The 12,063-nt window shown below is 43.6% G+C and overlaps 1 protein-coding gene across 3 annotated transcripts in view; it reads right to left on the bottom strand.

The window, feature by feature from the left end:
* KDM2A (lysine demethylase 2A) overlaps nt 1-12,063 on the bottom strand; it is a 112,047-nt gene that overhangs the window by 10,006 nt on the left and 89,978 nt on the right. For all 3 annotated transcript variants that reach the window (XM_037838018.1, XM_037838017.1, XM_037838016.1), the window contains exons 13-15: nt 3,687-3,770; nt 1,544-1,813; nt 856-987 (exon numbers count right to left, since the gene is read on the bottom strand). In XM_037838018.1, the coding sequence (XP_037693946.1) occupies nt 856-987; nt 1,544-1,813; nt 3,687-3,770 (486 nt within the window). The remainder of the gene's footprint in view (nt 1-855; nt 988-1,543; nt 1,814-3,686; nt 3,771-12,063) is intronic.

The following is a 12,063-nucleotide window of genomic DNA, read 5'->3' on the forward strand; positions in this document are numbered from 1 at the left end:
TAACAACACCCACCTTATGGGGTTGTGGTAAGGCTCAAAGGAACTATGTATCATGTAAAGTGTTTAGAATAGTGCCTGATACAAGTAAATGCTTTGTTTTAACCATTATCATCATCTGTAAATTGGAGATAGCCTATTTTATCAATTCTAAGATGTGTATTTTTTCACATTTTAATCTTTCTGAAATTAGGATGATTCTCACAATCAACAGTGTCTTATAAGCACTGTCAGCCAGGTGGCAGTCATGACAGAGTTGACACTTTCTGGGAAGGCCAAGAACACACCAACTTCATTGAAAGAAATATGAAGAAATATGGCAGACCCAACTTCAAAGGGTTGTCTTAAAAATTAAACAAGGGAATTCATGGAAAACAGGGGTTCACTGCCCTGGGGAACTTTCAGAGAACAGCAAGGCCCAGGGCCCTTGCTAGACCAGTTTAATCGATCTCTAAGCTCCTTGGGTGTATACCAAGCCTGATACAGACAGAGCAGTCATTAAATGTTAGCTAATATTATTGCCCTCCCCATCTCTCAGGAACTAATATCCAGAGTGGCAAAACAGACTAGGCTGTTCCTTGTTGGCCTGCGGACTCCAGAGGACAGACTAAGCTCCACGAGGGCCAGAACCGGATGTATTTTGCTTACTGTCTATCCTCGGGATTTAGCACAGTTGCCTGACAGTAAACATTTGAATAAGGGGCTGATGTTAGATCATAACATAATCATAGAGCTGTTTTCCCACAGTAGGGATGCCGACAACCCGTTGTCAAAGGTCCCAGACTTCCGTTGCTCCTCTCAGTGTCTTTAGATACTCCATCAGCTGAGACTTCAGAAGCCGCTTAGGCCTCTCCTCACCTGGAGGCAGCCAGGATGAACTATCTCGTTGCAGATACAGCATTCCATGAGTTTCTTCTCAAAGTCCTGTGTCTCCTCATTCTGATCCACCTCCCCACACAGGGAACATGTGACTGAGTGAGGCAGTCTGGGCTACAAGAGGATAAAGACAGAAACCAAGATGAGAGCAGACTTAGATCTTTATCCTTTCAGCTTCCCTTTAACTGGGCTATTTGGTTCTTGAGTTCTTTACTAAAAACACTTAGGGAGTCTGGGGTAGGGTAGAGACAAGAGAGGTTTTTGGTAGGAAAAATGACTGGGGAAGAAGATAAGGAGAACCAACTGCGTGGGAACTAGAGACCACTACAGACTAGTTTTTCTCCAATTGTCTTTCAATTGGTCTGGCCTGAGCCTGACTGGTCCTTTCTAATCCACTTAGGAGAGGACAGAGGGCAGTGCACAGCCATTCAAATGCTGGTCTCTTTTGTGAAAACTGGGTAAGGCTGAACAGTTACATTAGATCATTTTTAGTGCTCAATACCTTCTTTCTGAACCCAGGGAGAAAAAGGACAAAATAAAGATAGCCAAAAAGGGGAGCATAACTTTTCCTTTCCAACTCTGAAGTCTCCATAACTCTATACTATGTGTATTACAGTCTCTTTGGCACCACTACCCCTCCCCTATATTCTTTACGCAGCAGATCACTCACTGCCAAACACTGCCGGAGGACACAGGACTGCTTCATACGCCCGGGCCCCCCAAACTTCTTCATGTCCCTGCAGTAGTGGCAAACACCACATTCTCCTTGCACACAGGCTTTGCATTTTCGACATCGCACTCGTCTCCGCCTGGCTCCTGACACAATGGGGGAGGCAGCAGCTGGCCTCACAGGTGTTAGCCGTGGAGCTGGTTTCATAGTGTGAGGCTTTGTGATGGGGATGGTAGGAACCCGCACCTTTGGCCGGGTGGGGAATTTAAGCTGAAAAGAAAAAGCAAGGAGGTCAAATACACAAGGAAGCTTATTGGACTGGAGAGCATAGAAGACTATGTACGTGGTAGTATACCTAGCCCAGGGGTTGGCTAACTACAGCTCATGGGCCAAATCTGGCCTACTGCCTGCTATTATAAATACAATTTTATTGGTTCGCAGCCTCAATCATTTGTTTACGGGTTGCCTACAGCTGCTTTCATGCTACAATGGCAGAATTGAGAAGTTGCAACAGAGACTATATGGCCCTGTAAAACCTACAATACTTTCTGGATAAGTGCCATCCACTGTAATCGCTTCAAGGGCCCTCCCATATATCCTTATCCTGAATACCACTACTCAGAATATTCTCCTAAACAAGACAGTAAAGGACACTGGTCTTGTTCATCTCTTTAGTTCTTTGAACCCAAGCATAAACCTGGTACATAGCAGATACTACAATAGCTTTTAAATTTGGAATTAATCTCTCAGGTATTTATTTATAATTTTATCACATGTATTTACCGTTAGTGACGTTTTCAAGGACAAGAACCATGTCTTCTACTTCTTTAGTTTCCCACTGTGCCTTAAACACTTTCCCACACACAATACTGAAGAATCAGAAATGACTGAATTGTTATGAGGCCAGGTGGGACTCTTCCACCTGGGAAGGAGGTGGTTCTTTAAAGACAACTTTCAGCCACATACCTTTATATTTTCCCTAAACACCCCTGGAATGTGATGGCTTTGCAAGTTTCAGCTGGGGAACACTGAAGTCTTGCCTAATTTATTTGCCAGACTCGTAGCAAGGACCAGAATGCTATCATTCACTTTTTTTTTTTTTTTTTTTTAATCATCATTTTATTGAGATACATTCACATACCACGCAGTCATACAAAACAGATTGTACTTTCGATTGTTTACAGTACCATTACATAGTTGTACATTCATCACCTAAATCAATCCCTGACACCTTCATTAGCACACACACAAAAATAACAAGAATAATAATTAGAGTGAAAAAGAGCAATTGAAGTAAAAAAGAACACTAGGTACCTTTGTCTGTTTGTTTGCTTCCCCTACTTTTCTACACATCCATCCATAAACTAGACAAAGTGGAGTTTGGTCCTTATGGCATTCCCAATCCCACTGTCACCCCTCATAAGCTACATTTTTATACAACTGTCTTCGAGATTCATGGGTTCTGGGTTGTAGTTTAATAGTTTCAGGTATCCACCACCAGCTACCCCAATTCTTTAGAACCTAAAAAAGGTTGTCTAAAGTGTGCGTAAGAGTGCCCACCAGAGTGATCTCTCGGCTCGTTTTGGAATCTCTCTGCCACTGAAGCTTATTTCATTTCCTTTCACATCCCCCTTTTGGTCAAGAAGATGTTCTCCATCCCACGATGCCGGGTCTACATTCCTCCCCGGGAGTCATATTCCACGTTGCCAGGGAGATTCACTCCCCTGGGTGTCTGATCCCACGTAGGGGGGAGGGCAGTGATTTCACCTTTCAAGTTGGCTTAGCCAGAGAGAGAGGGCCACATCTGAGCAACAAAGAGGCATTCAGGAGGAGACTCTTAGGCACAAATATAGGGAGGCCTAGCCTCTCCTTTGCGGAGCTGATCCATTCTTAAGAATAAATGCACACCTTGTCATCTGAATATGGAGGGAGGCCTCCCACTTGGACAGTTAAGAGAGCTGCCTCCAAAGACAACCAATTACCTGGCCAAACAGTCAAAGCAGAACTGAGTAATGATCTTCTGTCAGTCTATATTAATGCACCAATCTAGTCTGCAATCTAGTTGTTCTTTTTCTTCCTGGAATGGTAACAATCAGCCAGCAGAACACCTAAGCAGTCTGGAGATCAAGCAGAAGTTTCTTACCTTATCCCTTTTTGGCCACTGTACTATAGGTACTCCAGTGAGGGCTAACTTGGGATCACTGTTTGCAAGCTCCTCCAGCAAAATCTATTGGGAGGATAGGAGAGAAGAAGGAAAAGCAGTACATGGTGAACAAAGAGTCAACCATTCCTAAGAGTATTCAGACTTCGCATCAGTTCCCCAGGTACATGTTGGCAAATGTTCCTATTCTCCCCTAATGCAGAACCTCACTGCAAAACAAGTAAATGGGAAAAAAATAAGAAAACTTTGACTCACACAAGCGCAGTCCCATGAAGACTCCAAATTCACCTTTGCTTCTAGCCCCTTACCCAAATCTTCATTCAACTGTTAACACTTTGCAGTAAAGCAACTAAGTACTGTGGCAACAAGTGCTACTTGTCACGTAGTTCCATATGTGACAGTAAACCTTATATCACCCCTTCACTTTTCTATACCACTCAAATTTATCAGGCAGTAATTAAGTAATGCCCTTGTTTTGTAGGAGAGAGCAAATTGGCATAAAAATGACTGGCTAATAAAACCAAACGAAAGATATGAGCAGTGGAGCCTTAACATCCTGATTCAACTCAGGATTCTATTCTTCCAAGGCTTATTACAGAAATCTGAATGTCAAAATCAATCTCTATGTATGACCCTCCCTCCCTCCCTCCCTCCCTCCCTCTCTCTCTCTCTCTCTCACACACACACACACACACACACACACACACAGTGATTTGCCTTTATTCCTATAGGGGGGACAGGGACAATCTTTGGGCAATAGTTCTCATAGCTTTAACTAATCTAATTTGAATGACTTGAGGGACAATGTTAAATTAAGGAACTGCCACTCAAGTAAATCTGGAAACAAACTTTTTGTTGTAGACAGAAATTCCTGAAGCCCAAACCTAGCAGAATGAAATCCCTCTTTCTCTGACCTCATGAGACCTGAGGCAACACAAGAGCAAAGGAACACGAAACCTGTAAAGTTACACATTCCCTTTCTGATTGCCCCAAAAGTGTATAAGATATTAACTGTTTCAGAGAAAATTCAACTTTGATCCTGGACAGGTCAGCGTTCCTGTGCCACCTTTCATAATCATTCTCATAATCCTGTGGGCACTGCACCTAGAGACCAGGGTTTTTTTGAAGCATGAGGCAATTTCTCTACCAAGCTCTTTCATCCTTATCCTAAGGATCATGTCCCGAATCCCAGAGTTAGGACTTTGAAAGACCCTTTAACTCCTACCCAAGAAGCTCCTCCGCGAAGATTTCCTTTGCCAAGGCTCCAGATGCCTCCCACCCTCCCCCAAACTGATTTCATTTGCAGACGTTTTATTTACTTCAAGTTGCCATGGCACCCTATCCTGGAGCCTCCCGCAAGCACCACACTGCGTGGGGGTGAAGAGGTGGGGTGTGGTGCCACGTGGGACAAAGCTCTGGTAGACTCCTCATCTCGCTAGGGTGAAAAATTCAGGTCCATTCAAACTGAGTGCTGGGGAGCATGCTGCCCCCCCCCCCACCGCCCACTGCCAGGAGGAGTAGGACTCTGCCCATTTCCTCTGCCTGAGAGAACTGAGCGGTCCACAAACAGGGACTTTCCACTTTGAGCAAAACAGCCCGCACAGAACATCCGCGATTGTTTATGAGCGTGGAAAAGGGACAGCTGTTCTCACCAAAAGCAGTCTAATTCTACCTGCAAAAATTTTGCAGGGGCTAAGGGTAGGCGGAGAAACTGTGTCTGCGTGGGGGTGGGGTGGGGAAGCTGTTCACACATACACGACTCGGTACTGGGCTGTGTGTGGGTGTGGAGGGAAATGCAGATTTCCTCCTAAGCCTTATTTTGCTGGGGCTATTCAACCCAGCACGCCCTGCTTTCATCAAAAAAGGCAGACTCCAGCTGAGGCCCTTCAAGAAACCATATAAAGCAGCCACCACCCTTCACCAGCAGGGGTTTGGGATAGGGGGAGCGGGGGTGGAGTGTGGGAAGGCTGACGCCTATCTAGCCTCCTGGCATTCCAGAGAACATTCAAACACAAGCCTACACCCCAAAGACCACAGGAAGGGGAAGAGAGCAGAGATGTCTGGGCACACTGGTACAAAGATTTCCCCCAAAGCCATGCGACCCAATTCAAAAGCACAATCCACACCAGGTGGAGGAACAAGTGCAATGACGGTTCAGCCATCACGAAGTAACTGGAGCACCGTCCTGGACTAGCCCGGCAGGCAGTTCTTCTGCCTCTTGGAGGAAACAAAGTCCCTCCAGTCACACACACCCCAAACCTGAAAGGGTTTGGCCGACTGGCCGCCTGACCTTGCGTGTCTCGTCGTTCTGGAGCTGCTGAGGCTCTCGGATGAAGTTTCCCCAGCGTCTTTGTTTTGTTTTCCGTATTGGAAGTTGTGCTGAAGGAGTTAGATTTTCCGCCTCTAGGATTTACTTGAAAATTCTTGAATCCCCTAGAGCACATAAGGCCCGGCAGCCTGGCTCTCACCCTTAGGCTACCCGGAGGGAGCTGCACGCAGTGCTCTGAGCTCCTCCTCGAGTCCTCCAGCCCAGCCGTGGCTTCCTGTGCCTGTGAACAATGCTGCTGCGTCACCCACATGCAGCTCCCAGAAATGCTTTGCAACGGAAGATGGCAGGCGGGGGAGCTGAGCTCGAGTGAGCGAGCCAGGCTGGAGCCAGGCAGCGGGCCCAGCCGTTCCGCTGCAGAGTCGGCAGGGGGTGTGCTCAGCAACCGCCCTCTCCTTCCCCATTGGAGGAGATGCTGTCGGGGAGGGGAGCTGGGCCTCGGCCCCCGCCCTGCCGCCCTCCCCCCACCACTGCAATAGGAGAAGCCAGGGCCGGCCCCCCCGAGGGCTCCCGGGGGCAGACTTCAGAAGGCGCCAGCGAAAGGGAAAGCTTTAACCCATTCGGCATTCGTCCTCGTGTCAGGCCACACCCTGCCCCTCAGGGTCACCTCTCAAGGCTACAGCCACAGCTCTCCGGTTAGCTGCACACACTCCGCCCTCTCTCCCCTCTCGGGCCCTCAGCCAAGTGCCCAGAGTTCAGCCACTCTGATGAACTAGGCTCTGCGCTCCTTTGGAGTTACCTTTTCTTCCCAGGCACACGCGCGCCTGCTTCACTCGCCCTCACAGACACCGCTCCCTTTGGCCCAGCCCAAAGGACCCCGAGCCATCATCTGTTTCCAGAAATACTTTCGGAAATGACACATTTCAACCAATACTGAGATATGCAAAAAAAGTCTGTTTAGAACCACTTCTATTACAGATGCCTCTGGTGACGACTGGGAACTTCACCATCCCAGGAAAGATGCCTAGGCAGCTCTCTTCTAGCAATTCCATCATGGTGAGGTTACAATAGCTGAGGCTCAACTTAAGGCCCGTCATTTTCAAGAAAGTGCTTTCTTCTCCTGCCTCTGAACAAGGCTCAGGAAGCCACCCGCCACCTTCCTCTGACCACGACTTTCACTTCCCAGCAGCGCACCCTGCGCCCCTCAGGACAACAGGACTTCCGGGTCTATTCCCATTTGTTCTGCCTGCCTCCTCCCTGGTATTCGCGTGATGAGCAGCCACCCTGCATTTTGACAGCCACCTGTCCATCGCGCGCTGCCCACATCTCCAGATCCGCCCACAGCGCTGCGCTCTTTGGGATCCAGGAGGAAGGAAAAGGGACCCGCAGGTTGAGTTGTCTGCGATCTACAGTGTACTGCATGTCAGTAGTATGGGAGAAGCTCAGCAGGAATGGAACCCTAAAGAGCAGCAGTTGGGGCCCAAATTTATGTAATTTTTAGACTTCACAAATGTAACTTGGCTTTTTGGGAAATTACAGACACTGCTTTTTGACATAAACATCTCAGGTCACAGAAAGCCTAGTTCTCACCGCTAGACACATTTATTTCCAAGATAGTTGTTTCAGTGACTTTCTGGTGGAAAGCTAATGCCTAATAAATAGGCTTTCTGGGACCTGGGGCTTTGCTTGATGCCAGGGGTTGTATATCTTAATGTTTATAGTAGTTGACCAAGTGTAGGAATGACTTGTGTGCTCTTTCTGGAAATGTTTATATGGTCATCTTAAGCCTCCTGCTTGCACTTTATCTTAAGGCTCAAAGACCCAGAGTGTCATCAGTCCATTATGTTTGAAAAACTTTTAATAGTGATCTAACCATTGAGAGGTCTTCTTGGAAAATGCTTATCTTGGTCTTCAGTGATACCTCACCTAGAGGGATGATAAAGTGCAAATACTTAAGAGAAGCTGTTACTCTAAAACAAAACACAAGAGCAAACTGTAGCAAGTCCAAATTCTAGAGGTCACTAGGAAAGGACAAAAAAAACAGATACTGCACTAAAGTTTCCCAATCACAAATTAAATAAGTTTTTTATTCCTACTAATTCAGAATAAAAGTTCAGAATTAGTAAGAACATGACATTACATAGTACAGGAATATAAAGAAAATATTTTACAGTATAGATATTTTTAGCACGTTTTAAGAGTGGTAGTGGCCTATTGTGCCACAAAGAACAACTTGTAAATTTATCAACTGCCAGGCTTTTTCCATTTATATAATGCTGCAATAATCCATTTGAATGATTTTCTAACAGGAAACATTTATTAACTGGTGAATTAAGAAGACTGACATCTCCTTCCCTTAGGACAGAATCTGCCATGCCCCCCTCCTCCCTCCCGGTAGTGTTCACTCTGTACCCTACATCGTGCACAGCCCCTGCAAAACTAGGATGCACTTCTCCTCCTAAGCCACTCAAAGGCCTGCTCCTCCTGGGCTGGAGCCCTCTGAGGGCTGGGACCATGGCATGTGTGCATATTTCCCCCAACACTCAGCCTGGTACCCGGCACTGAGTAGGCAGGCATTATTCACACTGGTGAATAAATGAATTTAACAGATTTGTAACATCTAATTTTTTTTGCTATAATAATGCTACTGATTACTAAGTACTTTGTCATTAATTTTTACAACCCCACTGAGGTAGATATTATTTTATAGAGGAGGAAACAGGTTTTGACAGGTTTAGTAACTTGTCCAAAAGCCTCATAGCATGATTGGCAGGCTTATCAAAACGTTTCAGGGAAAAAAGGAAAGTAGAAAAATACTCAAAATCACTGTTGGGCAGCCTGATATATTGATGTCTTAAAAGCTTTTTTATATATTTACATACATTAAACATTTGTTTACTACCAAAATAAATACAAACAAAACAGTAACTTCCGATTAAAAACTCAAATCTTCCACCTGACTCCCACCACCCTACTGGGACCCACCATACCAGCACTGCAGAGACAGGCATTTTTTCTTACACTAATGGGATTGTACTATACACTCTGCTCCATGTCCTGTGTCTTTATTCAACATATATCAAGGATACAACTTCCCAATTCTACAAATGTAATTCCTAAGAATATCTCACAGTAAGAGAAAACACCATTCTACCTTTAGTACATTTTAGGAATCAAGACCTCCTACACCCCTCCCAAATGGAACTTTAGACACACCGGTAACGTTCCTCTGAACTTTACCAATAACTTAGCACTTTTTAATGCCCAGTTTTTCATCTAACCCCCCTCCTCCACCTCTATATTCTATGATTCTGCAACACCATAAAACTTAACCTTTTAATATCTTCAAAGTCCTTTTACCTCATCACTAAAATTGACCTTTCTTCTAGGGATTATGTAAATATGGTTATCCCATCTCACCACTTTTCCTTTATCTCTTCTGCTAGCTATTTCTGAGAGCCAAATAGGTTACAAGAGGAAACAATCCCCTTCTCTGTAAGAAAGGCAAACTTCTGTGCTTGTTTTCCTCTGCCACTGCAGCACAGCCTTCAGTGCTATAAGCACAAGTTCTCCAGCACTGCAGAGTTCCAAGCTGTGCCAGGATTTGGCACCTACCCAATCCAATGCTTTTTTTCTCTTTTGAGAGATCCTTAGAGTCTCAAAATATTCAAGCTCTGAACTCACTATTTCTGAATCTCAGATTAAACATAACTGATCAAATGAAGGAATAATTAGTTCATTTAATCTTAAGTGCAACTGCTTGCAGAGCTAGGGTCTAAATCTGTTGTTTTCTGACACTGGCTGCATTTTGACTGTTACTGAATAAACAAGAGAAAGTGTAGACCAGCTTCTGCAGGATGAAGTCCTATACCATCAGCCCATGCAGTACTGCCCCTGGTTACTCATTCCACAGGGTCTTGCCTCTTATGTCACTACAAGTTAGTGACTGCAGCCATGCTTTTCAGTGATTCCTGATAAACACAAGGAAACTCCCTATAGACCACTTTTCACTATGCCAAGAGTCCTCTTTAGATGTCGCTTCTTACCTCATTCCCCACCCCCCTTCTTGCTGCCTCCTTTTGACCCAAATCTTTCTACATTTTTGCCTGCTATACCACTACACCACTCTGCCTTTTCAAGTAACTACTTTAGTTATACTACTGTAATGACTTAAGGGAATTCATGGATTTCTGTCATGGCACTTGATCTTGTAACTATTAATTAGTGGATATATTATAATAGAGCTTCTGCTTCCTACACCAGGATTCAGTGGAGTCAAATCTGTACACATGTCTTAGGACTAAAAAGATACTTTTCTTTTGCATTAATTAGAAATACAGATATCCAGGCCAAAAGAATGTTAGTGAGATATAAACTTAGAAATCGTTTTCCTTAGGGTTCCTAAAGGTGATCATGTAAGTTAAGAAGTCCCCAAAGTCCCAATTTAATGTTTCTCAAAGGCATCCAAAATAGAATAGCTATATATTAAGAAAGGAAGAAAGAAAGACCACTGTAGAAAAGAAGATGGTACACTGCCATGGCAAAAGTTCGTTCATCCAGTCAAACGCTCAGGATTATATAATTTTATTTGTCATACCACAAAGGAAAAGAAAAAATTTAAATGCCCTTTGCTCACTGAAGGGTGGGAAGTGAATCTGGAAAAGTATGACTAAGTTTGTTTCACTGTGCATTAATCGTTATAGAAATAACACCACACCTACCTGGAACTTTTATCATTTCCTCCTCTAAATACAAACCACATTTCCCCCCCTAAATACAAGCCATGATGTTACCAACTGCTTCTTTTAGAACTAAACCAGGAACAACAAACTTTAAAACTGTCCAGCTTCTATCACTACTGCAGACTAACCTTATCATATGACCAGCCCTTTTTTAGCTTCTTTAATTTTTTAACTTTTCACTGATGAATAAACAATATAAAAGTGAAATGTTGGTTCTAAAATGAAAAAAAGAAAAGAAGGAAAGAAGGAAAGAAAGGAAAGAAAGAAAGAGAGAGAGAGAGAGAGAGAGAGAGAGAGAGAGAGAGAAAGAAAGAAAGAAAGAAAGAAAGAAAGAAAGAAAGAAAGAAAGAAAGAGAGAAAGGGAAAGAAATGTAACGTCAATTGTAGTTAAATAAGTTCAGGTCTCATCCCATGCTTTGGATCTCCTGAGGTGGCTGGCAGAAGCTGGAAAGCATCTCAACTGGTTATAGGGTGGCCAAGGAAAACCTGAATCAGAAATCGGGGATGGAAGAGACCTACTATGCTACATTTATAGCCCCTCTTCCTTGAGGTCACACAAAACTATTTCCTGTAAGTTCTTCTGTGACAGGTTTTCAAGATAATGCTCATTACAAATTTTGGCCTAGTTTTCTAATACATCCATGAAATAGATCCAAACACCTAGGTGATTTAAAAAGAAAATTATTATTCGCAGCTTTATGCTTCTTAGTGTCTACATTAATGGTTACCTAGGAGGAAAGACGTAAAAGAACACCGTCTAGATCAGATAGCTTGAATCTGGATTCCTTAAAAGTTTATTTCTCTGAGACCAATACGTGAAGTATAGACTAGACTTTGAAGATTACTGATGCGGGAGGCTTCTTGAAAAAAATATACACATAATATGAAGAAACTTGATAAAGCAATAGGATGGACTATGCTTAAAATGACACTTTTCTCAGAAGCTGTCCCAATGTATTTAAGTTTTAATACTAGATAAATTTGAAACGAAAGATGCTAAACCTACTTTCAGAATAATCCAACACAGAACAATTTCTTCCTTCTCAAGCTTCTTGGGGTTTGCAATAGATATTATCAGCCACTTTTGTCCTGAAATAGGCTTCTTTACTGGAGGATAATTTAAGTATAAAATTTCTTAATACAAACATTCTCAAGCTTTCCTTTATTTGGAGATCAGCCTGAAATCTGTGTTTTTAAGAACAAATTTAAGTCCTAACTGAACATATGACTGTTGGTTAGTATTTTCTTAACAAGGATCTAATCTCATCCTAGGAACTGAAAACAATGAGCAGAACAAACACACATATGCACATACTAACTTGTCTCCAGCTGAATCAGAAATTATCCAAAA

Source organism: Choloepus didactylus, chromosome 6 (assembly GCF_015220235.1).
Source record: "Choloepus didactylus isolate mChoDid1 chromosome 6, mChoDid1.pri, whole genome shotgun sequence".
Taxonomy (NCBI): Eukaryota; Metazoa; Chordata; class Mammalia; order Pilosa; family Megalonychidae; genus Choloepus; species Choloepus didactylus.